General features: G+C 49.6%; 11 protein-coding genes across 14 annotated transcripts; 4 read left to right on the top strand and 7 right to left on the bottom strand.

Moving 5' to 3' along the window:
* Positions 1-121: 121 nt before the first annotated feature.
* Positions 122-2876, bottom strand: PV06_09854 (uncharacterized protein). The gene is made up of 2 exons (XM_016411334.1): positions 2663-2876; positions 122-2612 (listed from the first exon to the last, which is right to left on the bottom strand). Exons 1-2 carry the CDS (start codon positions 2781-2783, stop codon positions 700-702), a joined length of 2034 nt encoding a protein of 677 aa, XP_016258088.1. The 5' UTR covers positions 2784-2876; the 3' UTR covers positions 122-699.
* Positions 2877-3091: 215 nt separating this feature from the next.
* Positions 3092-3980, bottom strand: PV06_09853 (uncharacterized protein). The gene is made up of 2 exons (XM_016411333.1): positions 3511-3980; positions 3092-3456 (listed from the first exon to the last, which is right to left on the bottom strand). Exons 1-2 carry the CDS (start codon positions 3677-3679, stop codon positions 3317-3319), a joined length of 309 nt encoding a protein of 102 aa, XP_016258087.1. The 5' UTR covers positions 3680-3980; the 3' UTR covers positions 3092-3316.
* A 258-nt stretch (positions 3981-4238) lies between these two features.
* Positions 4239-6503, bottom strand: PV06_09852. Of its 2 annotated transcripts, XM_016411332.1 has the most exons (3): positions 5619-6503; positions 5273-5435; positions 4239-5224 (listed from the first exon to the last, which is right to left on the bottom strand). In XM_016411332.1, the coding sequence occupies exons 2-3, from the start codon at positions 5368-5370 to the stop codon at positions 4315-4317; spliced, it is 1008 nt and encodes a 335-aa protein (XP_016258086.1). In that variant the 5' UTR covers positions 5371-5435; positions 5619-6503; the 3' UTR covers positions 4239-4314. The 2 variants fall into 2 exon arrangements, with proteins under 2 accessions (XP_016258086.1, XP_016258085.1); XM_016411331.1 differs by having other exon boundaries at positions 5273-6503.
* A 136-nt stretch (positions 6504-6639) lies between these two features.
* Positions 6640-9742, top strand: PV06_09851. 2 transcript variants are annotated; one of them, XM_016411330.1, is made up of 3 exons: positions 6640-7395; positions 7493-9229; positions 9281-9742. In XM_016411330.1, exons 1-3 carry the CDS (start codon positions 7231-7233, stop codon positions 9335-9337), a joined length of 1959 nt encoding a protein of 652 aa, XP_016258084.1. In that variant the 5' UTR covers positions 6640-7230; the 3' UTR covers positions 9338-9742. The 2 variants fall into 2 exon arrangements, with proteins under 2 accessions (XP_016258084.1, XP_016258083.1); XM_016411329.1 differs by having other exon boundaries at positions 7493-9742.
* A 75-nt stretch (positions 9743-9817) lies between these two features.
* On the top strand, positions 9818-11742 carry PV06_09850 (uncharacterized protein). The gene is made up of 3 exons (XM_016411328.1): positions 9818-10188; positions 10264-10343; positions 10409-11742. Exons 1-3 carry the CDS (start codon positions 10098-10100, stop codon positions 11168-11170), a joined length of 933 nt encoding a protein of 310 aa, XP_016258082.1. The 5' UTR covers positions 9818-10097; the 3' UTR covers positions 11171-11742.
* Positions 11662-12898, bottom strand: PV06_09849 (uncharacterized protein; the record flags this gene model as incomplete). The annotated part of the gene is made up of 2 exons (XM_016411327.1): positions 11662-11972; positions 12078-12898. 2 exons carry the CDS (start codon positions 12896-12898, stop codon positions 11840-11842), a joined length of 954 nt encoding a protein of 317 aa, XP_016258081.1. The 3' UTR covers positions 11662-11839.
* Positions 12899-14271: 1373 nt separating this feature from the next.
* On the bottom strand, positions 14272-14631 carry PV06_09848 (uncharacterized protein; the record flags this gene model as incomplete). Its single annotated transcript, XM_016411326.1, has 1 exon — positions 14272-14631. The coding sequence occupies one exon, from the start codon at positions 14629-14631 to the stop codon at positions 14272-14274; it is 360 nt and encodes a 119-aa protein (XP_016258080.1).
* Positions 14632-15937: 1306 nt separating this feature from the next.
* PV06_09847 lies at positions 15938-17678 on the top strand. Of its 2 annotated transcripts, XM_016411324.1 has the most exons (3): positions 15938-16405; positions 16458-17204; positions 17317-17678. In XM_016411324.1, the coding sequence occupies exons 1-3, from the start codon at positions 16350-16352 to the stop codon at positions 17591-17593; spliced, it is 1080 nt and encodes a 359-aa protein (XP_016258078.1). In that variant the 5' UTR covers positions 15938-16349; the 3' UTR covers positions 17594-17678. The 2 variants fall into 2 exon arrangements, with proteins under 2 accessions (XP_016258078.1, XP_016258079.1); XM_016411325.1 differs by having other exon boundaries at positions 16458-17678.
* An 854-nt stretch (positions 17679-18532) lies between these two features.
* On the top strand, positions 18533-19877 carry PV06_09846 (uncharacterized protein; the record flags this gene model as incomplete). The annotated part of the gene is made up of 2 exons (XM_016411323.1): positions 18533-18908; positions 18988-19877. The coding sequence occupies 2 exons, from the start codon at positions 18533-18535 to the stop codon at positions 19875-19877; spliced, it is 1266 nt and encodes a 421-aa protein (XP_016258077.1).
* Positions 19878-19975: 98 nt separating this feature from the next.
* On the bottom strand, positions 19976-21298 carry PV06_09845 (uncharacterized protein). The gene is made up of 2 exons (XM_016411322.1): positions 21058-21298; positions 19976-20979 (listed from the first exon to the last, which is right to left on the bottom strand). Exons 1-2 carry the CDS (start codon positions 21104-21106, stop codon positions 20216-20218), a joined length of 813 nt encoding a protein of 270 aa, XP_016258076.1. The 5' UTR covers positions 21107-21298; the 3' UTR covers positions 19976-20215.
* A 1627-nt stretch (positions 21299-22925) lies between these two features.
* PV06_09844 (uncharacterized protein) lies at positions 22926-25160 on the bottom strand. The gene is made up of 2 exons (XM_016411321.1): positions 24092-25160; positions 22926-23998 (listed from the first exon to the last, which is right to left on the bottom strand). The coding sequence occupies exons 1-2, from the start codon at positions 24736-24738 to the stop codon at positions 23584-23586; spliced, it is 1062 nt and encodes a 353-aa protein (XP_016258075.1). The 5' UTR covers positions 24739-25160; the 3' UTR covers positions 22926-23583.
* Positions 25161-25549: the final 389 nt, after the last annotated feature.

The raw sequence follows: 25549 nt of genomic DNA, 5'->3' as shown, positions 1-25549 counted from the left end.
CCGTACAACGTACGCCCTTAATTAGCGCCTAAAGCAAACAGACATCGGGCGTATCCAGGCATAAGAGGAGTGTCTGGGTACTAGTCCCGGCAATTAGGCCCCCCCCTCCGAACTCATTTTGGAGAAGCTTGGGGCTTGCGATGACCAACTCCATATGCTGGACTACTCGTACACAATGAACCTACAGTACATCGCACTGTACGCCGCACTGTACACCCGCACTTGCTTCCACACATTCTGATCAAGGACAGGCACGAGTCAAGCAAAGTCATCATGTCTCATTTCGTCCCAATGGCACATCGGATGGTTTTTGCCCGACGTTCATCTCTAGTGGACGAGTTAAATAGGTCCATCTGCGACCTCCGATGCGGATCGCAAATATCGCTATATGAATGCCTCCAGCTTACAGCCTCGACAGCCGAAATATCAAGGGAGTACTTGGCGAAAATGCACCTGGAAGCTAGAAAGGTTCATTCATCGCATTATACATGCAACCTCTTCCTCGTCAAGGGGCCTCTGGTCCAAATGGCAGTATTTTCAGGTTGAGTGAACGCACCATTTGCTGCGCGTAGTTTCGGATAGCTCTAGTGGTTTTGTCCAAAATGAAATGGAAGGCCTTGGACCTTATACAAAGATATCATGGCTTCATAATTTGAGTTTCTGCTCGTGTTCCGTCTCTCGCGGGAATTCCCTTGCTCGTTATCGAGCAAAAGCGACAGCATCAACTTTGCGTCTCTGTCGACCCAGAAACCCCCTAGGCTCATTTCCACCACCTAAACCTCGACTTCGCCCTGCTGCAGCTGAGCTCATGCTAGCCAGCCGAACGTTCTGCTCATGCCAAGCTGAAGCCACGAGTTTTAGTTCGCGCTGAAGAATCGTGTTATGATTCATTAGATGTTCGATTTCGGATTCTTCGTCGCCGGGCTCGACTCGAGGTTTGGAGGCAGGGGAAGCGTCGTCCTTCGGGGGTGGAGTGGGTGGCACATCTTCCTTTCGTTTTTGACTGGTCTGCTCCTCGGCGATCTGTTTTTGCATATCCTTGATCATTTGGTCCTGTTTCTGTACATGCTCGAGCAGTGTTCTGTTTTTGTTCCTCTGACGCTCAACAGTGACGATAAGTTTTTTCTGTGCACGGAGAGAAGATTCTCTTTCAGTTGCTGTGCCCGCCTGTGCCTGGGCTCGCATCGCAGCCATGATGGCCTTGAGCTCATCCTCAGAAATACCTTCGACGTCGCTGGTAAGGTCGATGCCGAGTCCAGAAGCAGAACTGGTTTCAACCGGAAGTGTAAGGCCAGAATCCTCCGCAGGAGCGGAAGAAGCATCGCCGTTAAGCAGAGCAGCAGCAAGTCGAGCTTCTGACTCTTGAAACTCTGCCTCTTCCTTTTCAATGTCTTTGTCGACTGGACTCATGGGAGACCGATTGTTTGTGGTAGGAGTAATGCCATCGTCATAGTCCTGAAGCTGACTCTGTAGTTCTTCGACCTCCTTTTGCTGTCGAGATAACTGTTCCACTGTGTCCTGGTAACGCGCTTCCAAGGCGTGGTAGTCGAATTCTAGGCGTTTTTTCATCTCGTTCAATTCGTACCGTTCCTGCTCAATGCTCGGGAGTAACCGCCTATATTCGTCAATTTCCCTTGCCAGGTCGCCTGAACTTGCACGGGCAAAATCCGACTGCTTAAGTTGATTTTGCAATTCTGTTACTTTGGTCCGGAGGGACGCATTGTCCTTTTCGAGATCTTGACTGGCCTCGAGCTTTTGTCGATACTTTTCTGCTGTGTTCGCTTTTCGGGCAAGCTTATCTCTGTCAATCTTCATTTCATCGTAGTCGTCCTGTAATTTCTGGGCCTTTTCCGCCTTGATCTTCAGCACTTCATTAAACTTGCGAAGTTCCTCGACTTCTGCCTCCGCTTCCAGTACTCGGTTCTCGAGAGTAGCAATAAGAGTGTCGTGCTTCGAGTCTAGTGGTCGGGTAGACGAGTCCGATCGACCCGCAAGAACAGCTGTGAGCCGGTCGCCAGTCTCTTTCAGTTCGTCCTGGACCTGGTCAAAACGTTCCTGCAACTTCTCATACCGCATATGATGTTCGTCGAGTTGTTTCTGTAATTCCCTCTTTTCGTGTGCTATCCTTTGGTTATCAGCAATCACTTTACCCAGTCGTTCCTCTGACTCCAGCACCGATTCCATCTCCCCGGATCGACGTGGCGACGTGGGTATTTCATCATGTCTTGCTGCTGGGTCTGCATCTGGAAGATCGGCTTCATCGGTTCCGCTTTCATCCTCGCCTGCTTCTTGGACAGTCTGCATAAGAACCTCTTGTGTCGATTCGGTCAGCTCTTGCATCTGCTTCAAGTATTCAATGCGGTCTGCGCAATTGATGGCTGCAACGACAAGTAGTTTCAGGAGGGCGATCGTATCGGGTAGAGAAGAGGATTGGGCGATAGCTTTGAGATCCGGTCGGCCATTTGGAAATGGGAGTCTTTGGCCGCATTCTTCTGTGAGAAAGATAGAAAGCGCATCGTAAATATGTTTGAGGTTTGTCCATTTGTGTATCCATTGCTCTGTATCGGGGCTTTCTGGCAACTTACCAGGAAAGCTGAACCGGTCGATCTGTTCTGCACGTCGTCAGTCCATAAGGTCGTCCGGGAGTAGAATCAGCACCCACGGAGAACCCTCCACACTATGTCTCCGTTGCTCAAGTCGTCTGCCGTATAGACGGGTTCCGCGACGGCCAGACTGTTGACCCAGTCGACGAGACCGGCTGCAATGGCTTCGTCGGTTGCCATGAGAGTCGTTGGTAATGAGCTTGCGGAAATATCATCATTCAGATGTAGGCATTGATTCTTGAGAACCCAGCAAAGAATATGTGTCGATCTGGGCTGGGGTCGAATGGTTTCAACTTGTGATCCAGCCCTGGAGCACGCGTTTTAGCGGGTGAACCTCAATACGGCGCTTTAGCGCGTATGGCTATCATGACGTCGCCTACTTCGTATATAAGATGCACGGAACGAATGTTTGAAAGGAAGTGTCCTCTACGAAATGAATTGAATAAGGCATGGAAGTCCAATATGCAAATACTCATAATATGAGGAAAGAGAAGTTGAGACACCGCTACATTGTTGAAAGCAAGTATTCAGAATCCGAGGCAGCTGTACGTGGTTCTCATTCATACTATGTACGGCATTAGCCTCTTAATGCCTATCAATCCAGACCCTCGCATGCCATAAAACTCCCTGCGAAGAATCCTGTACATAAGACCGTATCAACAAGTCATCACAACTGAAAATTGTAGTCATTTCTTTCTTTTCCAACAGCAAGCTCACTCGTCCTTTGAGTCGGTTGAACCGTCAATGCGAACAATGACATCTTCTTCGATATAGGGCGCAAATTCTTCGCCCAAGGCAGAAATCTTGTCGAGGGTAGCCTCAGCCACCTTGGCGGCGAATCCTTTGATCAAGGCTGCACAGAGTCAGTCGGGCGAAATTGTCATTCAACACGCGATATATGCCTCACAATATTCATGTGTAATGATGCCGCCATCTTTCTCAATTTCTTTAATTGCATTCTCAATTACCGATGGAGGAGTATCTGCAGGATATGAGATCACCACCGGCTTCTGAGGCGCAGATAGTGCAAGGGCGCAAGCCGCAGAGGAGAGCAGAAGCGGGATCGAGAAGCGCATTTTCCCCGAGTTTGAAGAGATGGAAGAATTTCTGGACAGGGAGATCTGATGCAGACGCTGGAACGAGGACGCGGCGATGTTTGTGTTTCAAGATCCTGGTGATGTTGCCTAATTTCGATGCGGTCGGGGAAGGCAGAAAAGGAATTCTGACCAAGGTCGAAAGCAACGGTTTTCGGAAGATCAGCTTCTCTGTAAAAGATTCTGATTTGCGTGCTGAGTACAGTAGGACTTCGGTGAAGATTATGTAGAGATGGCAGTTGACAAAGTGCAGCTGTTGCGATTATGTAGTGCCGTTGAATACCGACTCTCCAACTACGATGACCTGATTCTTGGAGACCTCACATATATATATCCGGCCCTGCCTAGCAAGATACTGTCCCACCTTGTTTCAGAGTATATCCAGCATTAGCGCACTGAAACATGTTGGAAATACGTCTCTATACGTGCCCGTTAATGACGGTACCTTATTGACTGGAGTCAGACCTTGAAAGGCCCTCGGAAAAGATATAGATTTCAATAGCGTCATTACATAGACGACAGTCTAAGTAGATATCATTTCTCCATATTGATAACATTATTATGTGTTGCATGCATATCTGGTAAGCTTAATATGTTGTTCACCTTCAGTCCACCTTCTATTTTTTCTCGGTATATGGGCCATCTTCCCATTCGTAGTCATAGCAGAATGGGCCGGCGGTTGTGCTCATTAAGTCCTTCATTTGCATAGACGGAGCAAAATATCCCCAATCTGGTGTCCAAGTTTCAAGGGTGACATTGGCGCTAGGAGGGACATTGTTGGCCGTTTCTGTACCCCATATCTGATCTTGAATATCAGGATGTCTTTTCTGCCACTGGACATAGAGGTTGTCAAGCATTGTATGCAGTGGCCACCATATAGGATCTTGCACCGACACGAAGATATTGCTCTCAGGTGGGCCTACACTGAAATGAGCGCCTCCGTGCAACCCAAAATCATTGCCACCAAATGCACCATTCAATTCGCTTGCAAGGCACGCTTGATCGGGACAATTCAAAGCATCCTCGACTCTCGTCCAATTGTCGAACTTGGTCGCTACCCAAGAATTGAGGTCACGAGTCATACATGACTCGTTTCTCTGGAAGACAGTCTGAGGAAGTGGCTCGCCAGTGAGCAAGAATAGAGGGTCAATACTGGGCTGCATAGTGATTATGTGATTCGCAAATGGGCCTGTAGTAACGCATCCACCTCCCGACCCATGAGGCACGGTGAAGTTCGGTCCGACTTGATAAGGACCAGGGTTGAAATATTCTCCGTTACCCGACATTGAGTATTCGTCGCCATTGAAAATTGGGGTTGTATCGATGTCTGCTGCGGTGGCGGGCCAATTCCAGTATAGCATAGGTCCTCGGAAGCCACAGTTTTGCCTCATGTCTTGTTCAAACAAATGGACAAACATTCGGTGCCAGACAAGGAAGAAGCCATCCAAATGTATGACTTGAGTTAGGTTAATGTGGATGGTCGCATAATCAAAATATCGGTTGATCGCGCCGCTGTACTGTTTTTGACTATGGGAAATTAGCCGCCGGTGGATTGCTGCAATAACTTGTACTTACTCCAAATTCGATGGAAAAGTCATGACGCAGTTTATAGCATCGGTATATTCCTTTCTTTCTTGGGGTGTAGCCTTATTGAAGTCTTTTCGGATTTGCATCGTTTTGCTGTTACAACCCCACGGAGGTGGCCCTCCGCCACCAGGACGATGCCCGTGAAATGTCCCTGTTGGTCCACCAAGGACCGTCGCAAAAATTGCGAGCAGCGTTACCAATACTGCAAAGCGAGCCATCTCCGTGATCTCGAAAAGGGAAAAAAGCCAGAAGAGGAACGAGGACAAGGCTTCAGAAGAGTCTGGGAAAGAAGACTCCAAGGTGGTAAGTGATTCACAAGGCTCTTTATACTTACTATCATGTATACAGAACAGGCCCCCACGGGCTGAACTGCATGTTCGCCATGGCACTAAGCACTATTCTCGCAATGAGAGAAAGACTGTGTGTTGGAGGCTCTGAGACAAGTGTACATCTCGTCGTCATAGACCCGTGCGTAGCTTAGGAGGACGGGCCTGTGTACCGGCTTGCTCTAAAAGTTCGCGGAGTTTCTTGTCGAACTAGATCGATATTCCTGTTCCACGCTGAACGTCTTGTTTGGATGAGAAGTGCAGGGAATAAACTTGCCAAGCTCAGCACTGATGCAACTCAGCAGCATCTGCAAGGCCAGCCAGTCCGACGCTACGGACCAGACATAAACTCTTTTCAGTTGTTATGCATGACGGCGGACGACCAGGGCAGCTCTAGACATCGGCAGCCGTGTCTGGCAGGGACTTAACCAGAAATGTCACGGACAGGCGCACTCGTGTGCTCGTATTCTACTCCGGGGTTCGTTGCTTACACCAGGTGGGAACCGAGAGGAAAATGCAGCCTTTCAGGAACACGGTTTTCCTGACACATGCAGAAATGCGATCGACACAGTTCGGTCTCCATCTGTTTCAATCAAGCCTTTTGACGAATGACAAGTGAGGGCATAAGGACTGATTGAGGTCATGATATGCAATTAACGTTGTGGTCCATCTTAGTACAGACTTGTCGCTAGTGCCGGGGAAGATTGTCCTGTAAAAGCTCGCATTGCAATGAGTGGTCCATACTCGAATGCCCATACATACAAAGCATTGTCCCATCTGTTGCAAGAGTAAGCAGTGAGATTTCTCTGCCTATCAACCCACCTCTATTTCGGATCAATCGCAGTGTTGTAGAATCAGACCACAGGCTGCCAGGTGTCAAATGGAGTACGAAGAACTGCAAGCAAGCGGGAGAGAGAGTTCGATCGAGGGCAAACAAAAGATAACAGCACATCACGTGATATAATGGCACCAAACTCGCCGCTTTTATTCTCCCACGCCCTCAGAGTTGCGACCTGCGGCGCCGTCGACCTTTTCCTCCAGTTTCCCTCTCCTTCACTACCATCACCGTCCTTCCATTTGCCTCACCTTGCCCTTGACCTTGCCTCCACCGAATTGAATTAGATTCTTCTTGTCTTTTTGATTGGATTGTCCGCTGTTACTATTGTCACGCTCTTAAAATTTTATTCAATCCCCGCATTATTCTCACTGCGGCATTTCGACTGGTTTCGCCAGACATGAGATAAACCTATTGTCCTACGTGAATGCTGCCATTCATGAATCAGAACAATTGAGAAAAAGAGATCGGTGGATCTGAACACAGGGGCATTGGGAATTCTAGAGCTTTGGTTGGATTATTCAAAACAAAACGAGGAGTCTTCTACACACAAAGGGTTTAGATAGCCAAAAGATACCAGGACATTCCTCTTTTCGTTGTCTACAGGCACTTCTATCCGACATCAAGTTTGAAGAGCTCTCACAGGCTCATCGACGTGACACTGAGATCCCTCAGATCGTCTACGTGCCAGCAGCCCGTTTGACTGATTCGAACCCTGACCAGTCTCTGATCCTCCCAATCTTTCTCATTCTCCATTTGCGGTCTCCTCTCTGTATCCCGTCATCATGTCTGGATTGCCCTCTGACGAGGTCGCTGAAGACTACAAAGGTTCTTTGGAAGATCTTGTGACCAACGACAGATATCAAATCTCGAACCTGACCTTGATCGCGAAAGAGAATATTGAACATGCTGAAGCAATTTCGCGTGTTCTTCAAAACCACATCAACCGAGTATGTTCCAACATTCCGTTCTATTGTCATGCTATGTGTCGAGGATTCCGAGGGTGAACCTCGACCACTGTGAGATTGGTAACTAATAGCTTGATAGGCTCCTCCTGCTCGAAAGCTGCCGGCTTTATATGTGCTGGACTCGATTGCCAAAAACGTGGGATCGCCATATACGGTATACTTCGGCCGAAACCTCCACCAAATTTTTATGCTTGCTTATTCCCAAGTCGACGGGAATGTTCGGCGGAAGCTGGAGGAGATGCTCAAAACATGGCGAGAACCAGTCCCGGGCTCGTTGTCAACGACCCCGGTCTTCCCTCATTCAAGTACCCAGACCATCGTCGACAGTCTCAACAAGTTTCGTAGCGCTACACCTGTCCATGGAGCTCCAGCCAGAGTAGCATCAACTCAACCTTACCGGAGTACGCCGACACCTCCTCAAGGCCTGTCGTCCTTCAATCCTGCCATTCCATCACATACCAGAAGTCCACAGCCACAGCAAGCCATACCACAGCAACCATATCAACCTACGCCGCCTGTGTCTTACGCCCAGTCCTACCCCTTGCAAGGAGCGCCATTCTACTCTCAGCCTTCGCAACCGCCACAGTTTCCATCACCTACTCCACTAACTCGTCCTGTATCTGCCGGAGGCGTGGACCTCAAGAAACTCCATACCGACATTGACGATCTTACAACGGACGCGAAGATTGTCTGTGCTACACACCCAATGGATCAAGCAGCTCAAAGGAAATTGACTAGCCTTCAAACACTCAAGGAGATTCTTGACAGTGGAAGTGCATCAGAGGGTGATTTGGTGGAAATTCGGAACACTATTACGCAGAAAATGGCCGAGAAGTCGATTACTGCTCGTCATCAACAACAATCCCAAACTCCCGGTCTTGCACTCCCACTAAATCCTCTCCTCAACCCTTATATGCCTCCGCAGCCACCGGTTCAGCATGCTGCTGTCTCGGCGCCTCCTCCAAATACGCTTTTCAACAGTACGAACCTAGCCGAATTGCTGCGTGCGACTGTCGGGCAGCAACAACAAAGCGCGCCACCGCCAAATTACTATGCTCCACCTCAGTCAGGAATGACTACTCCTCAGACATTACCACAAATTCCACCTTCTGCGCCAGAGAATCCATTATTAGCGCAACTTCGTGCCTCGGGGCTCTTGTCTGCTGCCCCGACGCCACCTCAGGGAGTAACACCTCCTATACCTTCCTTTGCCTTTGGCAACGATGTGATGACAGAAATTACTTTGACCTCGGCTTCTATCAAGATATCGCGCCCGCACTTGGTCTCCAATTTTCTCAACGCTCGGCCGAATCAGTGCAGCACCTGCGGTAAACGATTCATGGCTGATGACTCTGGAAAAGAGAAGAAAGCGCGGCACTTGGATTGGCACTTCAAAACTAAAGCACGAATGCTGGAGGCAGAGAAACGAGGACAAAACCGAAGCTGGTATGTCGATGAACGAGAATGGATCGCCAGCAAAGAATACGAAGATGACGCAGGCCCTACAGAAGTGGCCTCTAATGGTACCTCCACGATAGCAAAGAAGCAGCCGCAAGATTTTGTGCGAGTACCCTCAGATCCTGTGCTGCGATCGTTGGCGTGTCCAATCGATCAGGAACCATTCAAAAGTGAGTGGAGTGAAGAGGTGCAAGATTTCATCTGGAAGGATGCTGTCAACGTTGGTGGTCGATATTACCATGCAAGTTGCTATGCCGAAGTTACGAAAGGTCGAGAGAAGGATGGAGTTTCGACACCGTTAGGAGGAGTCAGGAGAACTGCGACACCTGACTCCGTGCTTGGAAAACGAAAGGCAGAAGTATGCTCCACCCTTGATGAATATTCAGAACAGATATCTGACAATATACAGGAGGATCCAAATGGGATCAAGTCCAGGATAAAGCTGGAGAGCACTCAGCCTGTATAAGGCATGAATTCCTTTTACGACCATATCCTGGAGTTTTCGAGTTGGCATAGACGTATTTTGGGATAACATGCATTCACAGAAACTGCATTGACAGCGACGGGTGGTCATACTGTAGATCAGCGGAAATCAAGCGAACATTGCATGGCAAAAGATGCGATACGTGTGGTGTTTTGGTGGTCATGATCTGCGGACGAGTCATGAACGATATATCATGATACTAGAGCTTTTTCTTGTGTGAATGAGAATGAGAACGTATTTACGGTATAATCGTTTGGAGATCAACATGATTTTTTGGTTTTCTGAGAGATGAGGCTAGAAATGACATCGTAGGCTTCCTAGTAACAGATAGCTAGCAATCGAGGTCCGGAAGTACAAGGTATTGAGCATGGAATTTGTACTGATATGGAGTAATAATTATCTTAGTCTCTTTGTGCACAATCGTCTCCACCAAAACTTTTTTCGCTTCTACCAGTAAATAACTTATTACCTCCGACCTTCTTCAGTTTTCGTAGATACGCACTTCATCCTCTTTGTCACCCTCTCGCCCACAGTCCATCCTTCTCGCGGAAACCTCGAGTCTATTCCACTCCTGAGCGCTACCCTCGTTATACATCTTTCCACCAAACGGCGGTCCGGCCTTCCAAGAATCCCGGCGCAAGCATCGCAGCTTTTCCACTTGCGCTCCCCCGAATATACCGACCTCTTTGTCTTTTCTCCCTTGCGCGCACACGAAACTCGGCTACGCAAATAGCTGCTCAACATGTCGCCTCCCGCTATGGCGCCGGCTGCTCTAGGCTCGGCTGGAAAAGAATACAAAAGGGAATCCGGCACTGCTAGATTACTCGGATCAGGTGAGCTACCACCACGTGCTCTGATTCACGGTTACAGACGAACAGTGAGTGACTGATGCGCCCACCTCGAAACAGGCTCTGCTGGTGTGGCCGAGCTTCTAGTCTTTCACCCTGTCGACACGATCGCGAAACGGTTAATGAGTAACTCGACCAAAGTGAGTTCGCTACTACCGATCTGTCTTTCGGTGTGGTCGTCCACTGTTTCTGATGACAAGGACAGGTAGCCAATGTATCCGCCTTAAACACCGTCATATTCAGGGACCATGCCTCGGCCCCGGCCCTGTCGAAATTCACCTCCCTCTTCCCTGGCCTCGGTTACGCCGCCGGTTACAAGGTCCTGCAGAGGATATACAAGTACGGAGGACAGCCTTTCGTCCGAGACTACCTGACGCAGCACCACGCATCCGATTTTGACAAGGCATTCGGCAAGGGGACGGGCAAGGCGATCCTCAACGCGACCGCGGGCTCGCTGATCGGCATCGGTGAAATCGTCCTGCTGCCCCTCGACGTGCTCAAGATTAAAAGACAGACCAACCCCGAGGCCTTTCGCTCGCGAGGGTTTTTCCGCATCGTTGCAGATGAGGGTATGGGCCTGTACCGTGGCGCAGGTTGGACCGCCGCACGAAACGCTCCCGGGTCGTTTGCCCTGTTTGGTGGCTCCGCCTGGGCCAAGGAAAAGTTGTTCAAGCTCGAGGACTACAACAAGGCTTCATGGGGCCAGAACTTTGTCGCCTCCGTCGCAGGCGCGTCGGCCAGTTTGATTGTCTCGGCACCGCTCGATGTGATCAAGACTCGTATTCAAAACCGAAACTTCGAGAACCCCGAATCCGGATTCCGAATCGTTGCCAGCATGATGAAGAACGAGGGTCCTACGAGTTTCTTCAAGGGTTTAGTGCCCAAGATGCTCATGACAGGACCTAAACTGGTCTTCAGCTTCTGGCTGGCACAGACTTTGATCCCTGCCTTTGGCAAGGTTGTCTAGATGATTTTTTTTTATTCACAGGCTGTGGATATTACGGTATCTGCCTGTGGGAGAATACAGGTCAAGAACAAGACAAGAGCTAAAGCGAGATAGACCCGAATGTTTTGCATTTCGCCGATTGGAGATGTACTGTCTTGATAGGTGCAGCGTGTGACGATTATACATGATACCGAGCTAGTCGAGATGAGGATCTCATGTGGTATTGTGATCTTGTGTCTTTCTGCTGTACCTGGTGGGATATGTGGAAGAAATCTGGGAGATGCCAATATTACTTTCACAGACCGTTGTCTGTTTGGCACGTTAATTTGTGGTTTCAGCGTGATAGACCAGTGACAGGTTTGGGGTGACCGTATGCGACGGGGCCATGTATCTATGTGTATACGGGTGTTTGTGTGTCCTTGGGAATCGGGCAAAGGGGCAAAACAGCAGGATAAGGCTTTGCTCATTCCCCTGATTGATGGGGTCGCAACGGGAACGGAAAAATAACTCTTCACTTCTCTCTCTAAACGATTTACCAAAGGGCTCGCCATATTTCTTTTCTCTCTTGCAGTCGTAACCTATCGTAAGAGCACTATATATATATACTTATGTCCAACCAGTCCGTTCGGCGGCTTGCGATTGCAAAGAAAGACACAAGCTAGCGTACTAATCACACCATAAACAGCCTAGTTAGGAGCTGAGCAAGAAGTCGGCAATGACTTTGCAGTATTTCTCGGGGATCTCGAGGTTGGTACAATGGCTCGTATTGGAAAACTGGTACCATTTGACTTTGGGGATGCCTTGGAAAAATGGGTTTAAGCAGCTTTTTTGGGTTGTCCCCGAAGGACGATATGTTAGCAATCAATTCTTGTTCATTCTTGTCGTTTGGCCCCTTTTTTCAACTCGTTGGTAGGAGACAAAGACGTACCTATCATCCACCTCGTCATACTCGGCGTTCAAAAGCAAAGTCGGAACGTTGATCTTGTGCACCTGGTCGATTACACTCCAGGTCTTGAGGTTACCGGTGATGGTGAACTCGCTCGGTCCGTTCATGGTCCTGTAGACGGTGTCGTCCTTTTCGGCCCAGTCGAGGGCGTCCAGAAAGTCCTGGGGAAAGGGGAAGACGCGGCACACGAAGCGTTTGTAGAACTCGGTCACGGCGTCCTGGTACTCGGGGTCCTCGTAGGTGCCGTCCCGCTCGTGGCGGGAGATGGCGTCGTCGACGTCGGCCGGGAGGTGCTTGCGCAACGCCCCGCAACTCGCGGCGAACAGTGGCATGCTGGCGGGCGCGTTGGCGAGGACCAGTCTCTTCAGGCCCGGATGGCCTCGCGCCGCAAACTGCGACCCCATCATGCCGCCCCATGAGTGGCCAAACAGATCAAAGGACGACGAGATCTCCAGGTGGCCCAACAGGTTGTCGAGTTCGGCCATGAACAGCTCGACGGTCCAGAACGAATCGTCCAGCCGTTTCTCTCGCAGGTGCGTGCTCAGGCCGCTGCCGATCTGGTCGTAGAAGACGATGGCGGGGATCGACGTGTCGCCGTGGCCACCGCCGGCCGCCACCAGGTGCGAGAGGTTGAGGAGGTAGTTGTGAGACAGGCCAGGTCCTCCGTGGACGACGACGAGCGGGCGACGGGTCGAGGACGACGACGATAGATCCCCGTGTACTTTGTACCATGTTTCGCACGGTTTGGGAAGTGTCGGGTACTTGAAGGCCACGGTGCCTTGTGTGACCTTGGTTTCTGTCATCTTGTTGTAACGAAACCGGTGTGTCCTCTCAAGTCTCTGGGTCCAAGTTTGGTCGGGGTGCTAACGTCTTTTGCTGTACCGACACAATGTATGTGAGCCGGGAGGACACAAGCTGAGCGTTGTGCTTTGTGGTGAGTGCTATGTAGATGAAATAAGGAGTGGAAGGGGAATGCTTGTTTTACTCTTGTTGATGTCCCAGGGGTACACGTAAGACTTTTCTCACCTTTCATGGGCACGACCATGTTCATGTCACCTTGATCGCCCCCGTTGGGTACCGAGCCTCAGTTGCCAATATGATAGGGAAGATCACCCAAACCGAAGGTGGTTCGAGTTCCTTCGCTTATGCCGATTTCTCACTCACCTTCCAAAATTGGACTGGTATTTTATAAGTGGGCGGGGGGGTGTAAGAGCTATGAGAGTTCCAACGTAACTCTGGAGTAATGTATGTTGAGGTTGGACGCGTCGGCTCCTACCTGGTAGATATAAACCTGGAGGAACACTTTTCGGAAAGAGTCAAGGGTAGACTGGATGAGAAGGAGAACAATACTTACACATCATACCACTATACTGCGACCTAACATCCTTCGCCGCTTATATGGAGGGATTCATTATGAGGAACTCGGCCTATACTAATCGACAATATCGCTCTACAGAAGTACCATACCGATGGCGAGAGCTCAAATTTCTATTCTCATCAAATGAAACATATTACGGGTAGGCAAGTGGAGGCCTCCTCACTGCATTATGTGTGTGTAGACGTACAAAGGCCAAAGGTGTAACATGATACGAGCTGGCTTCGACAACCGTCTCTCACATCTTCCTCTCGTCCATCTCACATTGCCTATGACTCCATACACCGCTTCGGTCTTCTTGCATGAATGATACCAAGTTGCTCTAATCACAAACCCCCCTGTATATCACGGTAGCACCTTTCTCAGCTGGATGAACACATAACATCAAATCATTCTCCAGGCCACGACCTCGCGTTGAAGCGCCACTGGCGTCAGCCAGGTGTTATAGGTCTCCCAGTATGCAATGATATGATCCTGTTACACCATTTTCACATCCACATCCTCTGTACTCTGATCGAACTGAAGGTGTCACAGCCTGTTGCTGTGGCAAACGGTGCTGCAATCCTCTAGTCCAAGGAAAAGGTGGTCGTGATTGACACCTTGCTTAGGCGACGCTGCGCTCACAAGCTTTTGCAACTGCAAAGACTGGCATCAACTAAAGAATGCTTCTTGCCCTGGACCTGCTCGGTGTCTGATTCAATCTAGGGCTGGAAGACCTGACGAGCAGGTCATATGCAAGTCGAATCCTAAGGGAAAGACCGAGTGAATTTCCAGAAGCCAATGGATGCCGCCCAGCAAGTTTTAGCGTTTGGTGGAGACGGGGACACAGTCCGGTGCTCGTGAAGAATACTGGTGTTCAAAGAATCGAGAAAGGTTGCATTCCCAAAGATTCGGTTTCAAAATATCCAATTGAGACATGGCCTCGTTCCAATGAGTCATGAGAGATAAACCCTTGAGAGGTACCAACCAGCACGACACATCAGAATAAATGTGCGTTACTGTAAATGCCCTAGGTCTCAAGGGCCGGCAGAGATGAAAAGTAGTCCTTGAGTTCCTCAAAGTCGGCTTCTTCTGGTCGAGAAGAAGGTTCGGGCGTTCTAGACCGCTCAAGACGGCTCGAAAAGTTTTGTGTTGTCGTGGTCGTAGTTTGTGGTCAATCATCGACTGATGTTCCTCCAATAACCTCAAGCATATATCTTGACCCAAAGCTCTTTGATTTTCGCAATTCTTCGTGGCCACCTTTGAAACCCTCGATGTTTTGTGGACTTATTTCTCCTCTTCACGTCCAAAATAACTCTTCGTCATCCTGACACCCTTCTCCCAAAGCGCAGTAGCACTCGCATCTTGTTCAGGGTACTTCTCTCGCTCTTCACGCTGGATCCGCACGTACGCAGCGGACAGCCCGACGCCAACGGCGAAGATGGGATCGATGAATCTAGACATTGCGACGAAATGTGTTAGCTACCAAGTGATTGGAATGGTGTAATGGAGTGCAGTCTTGGGAACTGACTTCGATATCAACCAGGGTTGAACAATGGATGCCATGATCACTTTCTGTGTCAGCTACTTCAGAACGGACAAGACACAATGTGTGATCCAGGTGTGGCCGAGGATTGGTATTCAGGTAGGTACGATGAGAGAAATAGCAGATGCCGTAGCCACCTATGCTCAATGGATGTTTGTTCTGGGAATTGCAATGAGAAAACAATCTAATAGAGCGATCTTGGAGAAGCTTCGCAGCGCATAGCATGGGCGTCTCCAATTCGTCAGCCTCGCGAGCCTCGCCTACCGAATTCCCAGTATAGCAACGCTGGAAAGGACTGAATAGTGATGATACACATATCAGTAGGTTTATGGGAAGAGAAGGCATGGGCTGCGGATAGGGAGCTAATGCATTTGAATGCAGTGAAGATGTACTTCTGCTCGCGAAAATAATGCTCGACGCGGCTGTACCAACTTTTCCTGAGCACCACTAAAGTCCATAGCATCAAAACAATGGACCGCAGAAGCTCTCCAAAATAAAAATACTCAACGTTACGACGTAGCCGTTTACTGTGGCTGCTAACAGTCGTTTGACCTCGATGCTACACTAAGCGGAGGAAGAGGAAGTTCTACCAAACGTACTGTGCCACTCAATGCGTGTAGTTGCAGTCAATGAACTTGGGGCTGGACTTCCGTAGCAACACAGGGTCTTAAATCGAGGGCGATCTTGAACACCTAACGTCGTGAAAAGCGACAGCAAGTGATGACTGGATATGCTCCGGACTCCGATACGCGAGCTTCACTTCGGACTAGTACGTGAGGACTGCATTGTATGATGTGCATGAGAGCATGAGAGTATGAGAGCATGAGGAGATGAATGAGCGTGGAGACTTCGTATTGCGCCACCAAACCGGTTTTTTGTCGCATGGTGCATTTTCTTCTCGTACCGCCCTCTCCGCTTCTCATCGTTTCTCTACCGAGCATTGGCCTATGGCATCGATAACCCTTGTTCGACGACTCTGAGTCTCCCCGCAATGATGGCGTCGCCGTCTGCTCGCATTCGTCATTGGCTGATGTCGACCTGGAATGTGGCTTGACCTGACGTCTCTGCTCTTGGTGGTCGACTGAGAGTCACTGTGACAAGGTACATGGGTTGACGAGCATGTTCCTCTTTACCAGCCATTCCGGTCTGATGCTTTTCGTAATATCTTTTGTGACGTCCCGTCACTTTGCGATGCCCTTTTCTCCTTTTCTTTTTTCTTGTACCTGAATAGCTCTTCGCTGCAGTAGTATCGTCGTTGCGCTCGCCCGCCCGAAGTATATCGGAATCGCTGGCCGAGTCCACTGAAGAAGAAGTCCAACTGCGCCGAGAATCTCGTCGCAAGTGCCTATCAAACATGGAGAACATGACGGGCCAGATCCAGGAGCAGAAGAAGGAAAAGTCGCTGCATGAGTACGCCGAACGATACTATTCATCTCAAGTACTATTCGCTGACCAGCTATAGGCTCCTGACATCTTCGATGGTTGATGTCTACGTCGGCCCATCATCAACGCATTGGGTTTTACACGAGCAACTCCTCTGCCATCATTCACCATTCTTCGCATCCAAGTTCCATGTCGATGACAAGGAGGAGGAAAAGAAACAACAAGGAAACAACGGAAACAAATCGTATAGGGTTCCAGACGAAGATGATTACCCTTTCCAGCTGCTTGTGGGCTGGCTATACTCGCAATCCGTCCGCCCCCCAAAGAGCGAGAAAGATATCGGTCCCCTTCTCGAGCTATACCTACTCGCTGTAAAATTCGAGATGGAACAGCTACAATATGATGTGGTCGAGACTGTCAGAGACTTCTACCACAGCACATCCACCTATCCTGGTCTGCGCAGAGTACAATACATCTATTCGGAAACCGATGAGGACAATGAGATGCGCGAGATGATGGTTTCATCCGTGGCTCGTCAGTTGACCACTGGCGACCAGATCCCGGCACACTGGGCTACTGCGCTGCAGCGAAATGGCCAGTTAGCGGTCGACATCATCCGCGCGATCCAGCAGTGGAACATCGAGGAACGAAGTATACCTGACGCCAGAGATGTCAGTTCCCACCGGGGCAGACGACCGAGTGAGTTCGGCTTTAGCTCGATCGAGCAGGTGGGCAACTCGACCGACACTGTAGACACAAACCTGGGCGTGGAGAGTGTGAACAGTGGAGCCAGCGATGCCCCGAACATCAAGAGCGATGCTGAAGAGTAAGTCTGTTCGTTATGTACTGTACTTTGTGTGGAGCGATGGTCGCTTCACCACCTCCACGACTTTCATAAGGACGTTGCATTGAAGCTGAACGCGACTTTCGGCATGAAGGATCTTGTCACAGATTTTACATTCCAGGCCACCAGAACCTCGAGTCGACCCGCCAGATAAAGACGATTGTATGAGCTTATCGGAACAAGAGGAAAGCAGACCTCTTTCCGAATCAAAAGGTGAAAATATGGTCACGAAGGAAAGGCGATCGAGATTCAAGGCGTTTTTGAGGTTCATTTTTGCAATCAGAATGGAGAGCATGTTCTTACTGTCGGCATGGCTGATGTATTTTATCTATTATGTTGGGGGATTTGGGCAAGGTGGCACATGGAGCTAAGGCGAGTAATTGTTCTGCAATTGGACATACACACTCAGCGCATTGTTCGTCGGTAATTGTCTTAGTCCGTAGAAATGGATGCCTGTGAAACATATGCACTCGTATTCGTACTCGCCGCTCATGGATTAAAACATATGCATAGTCGGCACTATTTCCACTGACGTGGGCCAAGCATTTACCGCCGATTGCCGAGATAAGTCTCCGTGAGCTTATCCAAGCTTGTTCATTGGATGGTTTATCACCCAAGCTATCGACTCTTTTTTCTTTTGTCACACTCACATATCGACGTTGTCGCTTCTGCCGCTCCCAAAGCAGCCGGCTTGACAATAAGGCCCTCAGCCTCCATGCGACTCTGCCAATTGTATGCTGGTGCACATACTAAAGTAGCACAGACAGGCCTTTATTTGGCTTGACTTGGCCCTGGTCGAAGATAACAGCGTGGGATCACTGGCCTAGTACTGCTAGGCCCGCATCATGGCCTTCTTTCTTTCACTCCACTCTGCTCCGTCCATGAGTTTCCCCATCTATGCATTTTTTGGCTCAAAGATAACGACAGTCGATAGCTGTCAAAGCTCCAATGATGATCGTTGTTTCTCGACTGTGACTCGCCGATTCGGCTCTTAAGGCAAGGTACCGTCGACCGATAGCTCGGAGGTCGAATCAAATCTTCAAGATTCCTTCGTTTGTGGCTCTTCGGCTCCCGCCGATGGAGTTTCTCGCAACGTGGTACAGGGAACCTGCAGACGAACAGGGAAGGAGCATCGGAGCTCTGCAAGGTAGCTCAGAAAAATGTCCTGGAGACTGTTTAGAGCTAAGAAAGCCGGCTTAAAAAGGTGAGCTCTTCCCAGACTGCGCCTATCCGACAACTTTTTCTTCTTGCTCGCGTGCCTCTGTAGTGAGGAATCGTTCGAGGGCCACTCTCATCACATCATTGTCAACATGTGGTCACTGAAGTTGTCGAATTTGCTTGCGGCAACGGCCTTGATTCCCTTCTTGAGCACAGCGACGCCTCTTGTAGAGAGGAATGCCGTCTCTCGAAGGGATGGAGTCATCGCTCCTAAGTTCGTCATCGTAAGCATGTTCGAGCCAGAAGCAGCCGTATGGTGGGGCATTGACGAGTTCGACCTGCTTGCACAAAATATCACCTTGCCCGGTCTATCACCATTGTTTCCAGAAGTTCACTGCACAGCCAACGGCGAGATCTGCCAGGTTGTCACTGGTGAAAGCGAGATCAATGCTGCATCTACAATGTCGGCCTTTGTTTTGAGCCCGAAGTTCGACCTGACCAAGTCGTACTTTATGGTGGCAGGAATTGGTGAGTGGCTCTTCTTCGGACTCGAGGACCCTCTTCCTCGTTTACGTCGAGGAGAATATGCTAAGACTTGTATCAATAGCGGGTGTAAACCCCAAGGTTGCCACATTGGCCTCTGTGACTTTTGCCCGATATGCCGTCCAAGTCGCACTACAGTACGAATTCGACTATCGCGACCTGCCAGATAACTACACCACTGGATACATTCCATACAATACGGATAACCCAGCGGATTGCCCTGAGGAGGCGTATGGAACCGAAGTCTTCGAGACGAATCTTGCCCTGCGAGACATCGCGATTGACTTGGCCTCGTCGGCCGCGCTTAACGACACGGCGACGGCGCAGGCATACCGAGCTAAATATGCACCGGAGGCAGCATACACTGCGGGATCACAGGGACCTAGTGTGCTGGGCTGTGATGTGGCCACCTCGGATGTCTACTACTCTGGTACGCACCTGTCTGAAGCGTTCGAGAACACCACACGTATCTGGACCAACGGCAGTGGAGTCTACTGCACGACGGCTCAAGAAGACAATGCCTCGCTCGAAGTCATCCTTCGCGCCACAAGGATGAATCTGACGGACTACAACCGAGTCATCGTCATGCGTACGGCTTCGGACTTTGACCGCCCGCCTCCAGGAATCAGCGAGATCCAGAACTTGCTCTTCGTCGACCAAGGTGGTTTCCCTCCCGCGATCAAGAACATCTATCTGGCCGGAATCAAAGTCGTTCAGGGCGTTCTCGACGGCTGGGACAGTACGTTTGAGAAGGGCATCACGCCGACCAATTATGTCGGTGACATCTTCGCCACTCTGGGTGGGACACCAGACTTTGGTCAAAAGAGCTTCTTGATCACCAAGAAGAGAGCCCTCGCGGCTGCCAATGAGCAAGGAAACTTGAGAATGCGTCGTGCCATGCACAGTGCCAAGAGACGTGCCGCTGCGGCGGAAGCGTTGGGCATTGAGGTGTAAGGAGGACGGAATGGTGCAGGTTCAAATTACCTGATGGTGGGAAGTAATAGCAGTGTGTCTACCTGAACTGCTCAAACAGTACATAATGCCTTTTTAGGACAGAGAGGGAGTGAAAAAATATACTACTAGTAAAGTCTTAGTAAAGAGAGAACGAATCAGCTTGCGTTATTAAATTCCGGTGGTGCATTGCCCTGTGAATTGATTGAAATTCCTCTCTCCCACTGATCATGAATTCTCTCTAGGATGCCATGACCCCTCGTAGTAGTATCGTGTGTATATTTCTCGTCGGTGACGTCCACTTGGCAAAGTCAATTTCGTGCCTGCCCGGATAAGGGGGGTCAACGTGACTGACTCTGTTTGGAGGACCTTTCATGATGACGATGAGGGGGCAGTAGAAGAAGGAACGGCAGCCTCATCCCGGCGAGGAGGACACGATCCTCGACGTTCCGGTTGGCGTAACTCAACCCGCACACGCTCCCCGGTTCGAACTGGAAGTCCAACCTGACCGGGTCGTCGACCGCGAAGCCCAGCCAACGCTTGACGAACGCCCGAAAGATGTGTCCGTGTGCGAAGAGTACGACGTCGCAGGGCCTGGCGTGGTCGAGGGCGTCTCTCTGGAGGGCGGTGACGCGTGAGATGATGCGGTCGATTCGTCGCATCACATCAGCGGGGACCTCGCTCCCAGGTCCCTCGCAGCCGTCCAGCAAGGCGTTCCACCGACGGACGGTGTCGAGACCTCGCGACCTTCGCAAATCCCGAATCTGCTGCGTCAGTAGACCCTCGTAGTCTCCGTAACCCCACTCGGCCAGGTCCTCGGTTACCGTGATCTTGGATTCGAGATCTGATCTGTCTTCGACGACGGTGGTACCATCTTCCGAAGATCTGGGTACCTCGGTGGACAATCGGTCCAGGTACAAGTCGAGAGTCTGTCGTGCTCGTTTCCGAGGACTACACATTATCAAACCAACCTTGGATGGGTCGATCAATCGGCCAGGACCGAATGCCACGCTGGCGGTTTGTTTGACCTTTTCGACACCTTCGGGAAGTAATTCCAAATCTGTCGTCGAAGTGTATCGGCCGTTTTTGGACCATTCTGTTTCGCCTAAAGAAAGGGGGTTTGTGTCAATAGTAAGTTTTAGGAAGGATACAAGTATGATTCGTCCACAGTAATGTGACTTACCGTGGCGGATGAGGAACACTCGTGGCGTCGCCTCGTTTTGTGCCGACATTTTCTTTTTGTTTTTGGCCTGCCCGATATTTGATGATCCGAGAATCGGTTGGCGAAAATCCGTTGGGAAATAGATGTGCGTTATATGTTCTGTATTTTGAGATAACGTCCCCTTGGAATAACAGTGTTTCTAAGATGTCACACTCCAATTTTGTGTCTGTTGTTAATTCATTTGCCCTACACGAGTAGAAATGTGGTTATCTCTATAGAAAAATTCTTCGTCATGGTTGAAAGGTTGGATTCACATGCATATTAGGATATTGTTACAGGACCAGCCTTGGCAACATGCACCATTGGCCGTTGTGGTTTCTGTCAACAGATAAGCAATTGTCTTGCAACATTCTTCTCTAGACCTTGAAAGAGTCGCAAGCCGAAAAAAAAAATCATCTTGTCATGTTGGATGGAAGAAATTTCGTGTCAGGAATAAGTAAAGAAAGAAAATAAAGGAAGGGAGTTGGCACAGACACAGGGACACGACAGGAAACTTCAGAGGGTCAAGATGGCCATCTCACTATATCTTACTCCCGTATCATTATTGCCTGTTTGGTCAACGTAATCATTCACTGACCATCGCATCGTAATCGGACGTTCTTTACAATCATGACAAGCAAAGAAAACCTACTCGTGCCAGAGTCAAGCAACGACGCTGGATACTTACGGGGAGTACAAGTAACAAGTACGGACTACGGAGTAAATAATACCTAGAGGTAAGAACGATTCATTCCGTAGTCTCACCGATGTACAAGTACAAGTAACATAGTACAAGGAGACTAGGGTAATCGATCCGAGAAAGGAAAAAGTAGAAAAATCAAACCTGCTCCATCGGATACAGATTCCGGAGTAGTTACTTGTCAGCCGGAAAGGAGGGTTGATGATGATTATGATCGATCCCTCCCGTAAGCTGGACTCGCTTCTCACTGCCTATTGTGTCCAATTTGACTGTAAACTCATTGCTGTACGGAGTATTTACATACTTTTGGGTAAGGTAACGAGTACGAGTATCTATCAAAGGACATGCCCGCCTTCCTCCGGTCTCGGATGAGTTTATCGATCCCCCTTCTCTTCCGAAGATGAAGTAACCTACCTACGGAGTACTGTGTGCTGTAATGAATACATTATTGACCCCTCTTCTCTACCTGAACTGTGCTTTCCCTTGTGTACCCGTAATTAAAGAGTACTCTTTTACCGGTTGTGAAGAAAATGCCTCCTATCACTTTTCCACTCGTGGAGGGTACTTGATGAGATGAACTGGAAAAAAGAGATAAACCCCCAGACCCTATCCGTAGGTACCTACCTACTCATTAACCCCTCCTCCTCCTCCTCCTCCTCCTCCTCCAGATTCCTTATTCTCATTTAGGCAGGTGGTCACGTCTTTCCCGTAATCTGTCAAACAAAAAGGTTAGCTTCTCGTTTTGTACTGTACAATGTACCGTACATACATATCGGGGGGGAAGGACCTGTCACATTATTGTCACGCAAACCTTTTTGTACGAAAAGATAACAATAATGCAAGGCTAAAGAGTCGGGTCGGGGTAGTAACCTAGGTACGGAGTACTGTAGGTACTTTAGTCTTGCAAAGGGGGGGGCCCCGGTTTGCGGGGAACGCGGTTAATACACCACGAGTAATCCGTAGGTATTAAGGTAGTAGTAACCTGAATCAGGCATGTCACAACGAATTGGCGAACTTCGTACTCCCCGGTACAGTAACGATCACAACCTGTGTCAAAATGATTTACACTTTTCGATTCCCCGTCCTTCCGTTACCCGTTATCGTGATCGAATCGACGTATAGCAGTAGCACTGGATCAAACACGATCAAATACTTTTTAGAAGATATTATTATAATTCTGACATTCTTCTCCTAACTTTGGGTCCGAAAGTACTACCTTCTTATCTTCGTTGGCCCGGGCTTCAGTACCTACCTACCTACCTACCTAGGCAGGCAGGTTGAATACCATTGCCGCAGAAGGCAGCTGACCACATATCTGTGTGTGGGTGTGTGTGTGTGTGTGTGTTTGAATGTAAGTAATTCCTATCTAACAGGATTGATGAGATTTTGTGCGCACGCACCCTTCCCTCCCTCAGGTATCATATGATGATGCTTTTTTTCCCATGCCTTCTTGGTGTCTTTCAAAAACAAAAATGATTGACTTCATAGATAGAAATCAAGTGCCGTGCCTTGCCTTTGCATTGTGTTCGCCGTTTTGGATAAATGAATGCCCCTTGCACTCTTGTTGCTCCCAATGTCAATGTGAATGTGCACGTGCGCGTATGTGTAGGTGCGTTGAGAGTCGTATACTTTCCCACCGTTTCGTGGCCATGCTATGCTAGTAACCCGTCCCCAAAAACAAGAACACCCGAGCCCATGTGAAACTTGGCGGCGCCACCTGAGTAACCACCCCGTATCAATGCAAAAGATAAGAGACAGAGAAAAAGAAAATCGTAACGTCGTAGTTTGGCGGCCCTACAACTTCAACGTCATGTGCTTTGTGTCTTGTCAACCATCCACGTCTTCCCGTTGGCTTCCTCTTCCACCAAAAAGGCCGTGGCGAAATATTCAGATAACGATCTCCACCCGGGCCAGAGGGTGCGCGCCAAGTCCGTCAGTTTCCCCGGCTTGCCTCGCGGGGACTCGCTGCTGTTGCGTCCCGTGATGGTGTCGTTGCTATCTTTCCGTCGGCCACTGTGTTGAAAATCGGGTCCTGCGAAGTAGGGTGCGTTGTACTGGCCAAAGAGCACTTCGAGACCGAGCAGTTGTTGCCGGTAGCCGTTTGGTACACCGACCTTGACTTCGATCTGGGGGTCGAACACGTAGTTGCATGGGAGGTTCAGAGCCCGAGTGAATGCGTCGCAGACTTGTCGAGGCGTGAGGTTTTCAAAAGCAAGAGCAACCCTGGTAGATCGAACATGTGTCAATTTGTATCTTGAAGAAAGGGCAATGCGATAGGGAGCAGAAGGATTGAGCTCGGTTGGGTTCACTGCTTACCTTTGCCCTTTTCCCCAACGATTCGGTCCATCCTTGATAATCTGTAACACTGCCGGACCAAAGTCGTGTTCCGCATCCAGCCAGGGTAGCTTGGTGTCGGGGTGGAAAGGCGCACGCCACTCGACAGTCCCATCGGTCTTGAATTCGGTGCAGAACAAGGGGTACGGAAGACTGGTAAAGTTGTTGTAGTAAATGCCGGCGTAGACAAAGGTCGACGGCATGCCCAGCTGTCGGATGTAGTTCTCGACCGTAAACTTGCAGGCCCATAGAGGAAGTGAAGGCCACTTCGGGTTGTGTATCGAATGATCAGGCATGCTACTGTAGATGAAGTGCTGGATATTCCTCTTCTTGGCCGCGTTGGCGAGGACTTTGCCTATCTTGATCTCATCGCCGGCGAGGGGATTGGTGTTGATGAATGCGATCTGAGCGCCCTCGAAGATGGTGTCTACCAGGACCGGATTGTCCAACAAGGACCCCTCAAAAAGGGTGACATTTGGTAATTCGGCCAATTCCTCTGCCACCAGGCCTTCGGTCGAATATACTTGAGCCCGAACGGCGTAACCCACGGCAGTGACCGCGCGGATCAGCGAGGCTGCCTGACGACCAGTACCATTGACGATGGCAATGGTCTTTTTTGTCGTTGTCATATGGCGCCGGTGAATGAACCTTGCCCTGTAATAAATAGATGGTCTTCCAAAGTTGAATATTTGTATTTTCTCCCCAACACTCAACACTCAACGCTAGAAGGTGGCGGTAAAGAGACGCGAGGTTGCTTCAAAGTTTCCCAAAAGTGACTTTAAAAACCCACAACGATCACGCAAGAATGAAAGCGTGCGAAAATCCCAAAGATAGCACCAAAGTAGGGGGGTTATTCAAAAGGGCGATCAAGGGTTAAAGAAACCAAAGGACGAAAGCAAAGGCCGAAAGGAAATAGAAAACACAATCACTCAAAAGAAGCGTGTTCTCACACCATCGCGGTGAACAAACCACCAACTGGGATAGGAACAGTATCCGTCCCGTACCGTAACAATCAGTACGGAGTACAGACTCCCAAGCTCTGACACATAAGAGGGCGCCCTGCTGGGGGAAAATCATGCGCCTTGCAAAAAACATGGACAGCGGTGGGCGAAAAGAGAGCATTTCCGTGCCGTAATTCGGGTCCATTATTTGAGGACCCCGGGATGCTTGGATGCAATGGATTGAATGGATTGACTGGATTCACTCGGTCTCGGTGGCTTCAATGGGTTCAATGCTGTGGTGCTCTGGGGACTGCGCCAATTCTGCGATGAGATTTTTTCACCTTGCTCATCACCGCCAAACCTGATGCAGCTTATCCTTTACGTAACCAAGACCAGGGCCGGATGGAGACTCCTCCATCAATTACCTACAGCATACTGAATACCGTCAAACATTGCCCTCGTTCTCACGCAAGACGAGAAATCTACTCCGAGGCCACCT

Source organism: Exophiala oligosperma (assembly GCF_000835515.1).
Source record: "Exophiala oligosperma strain CBS 72588 unplaced genomic scaffold supercont1.11, whole genome shotgun sequence".
Taxonomy (NCBI): domain Eukaryota; kingdom Fungi; phylum Ascomycota; class Eurotiomycetes; order Chaetothyriales; family Herpotrichiellaceae; genus Exophiala; species Exophiala oligosperma.
This window is presented reverse-complemented; position numbering and strand designations above follow the sequence as displayed.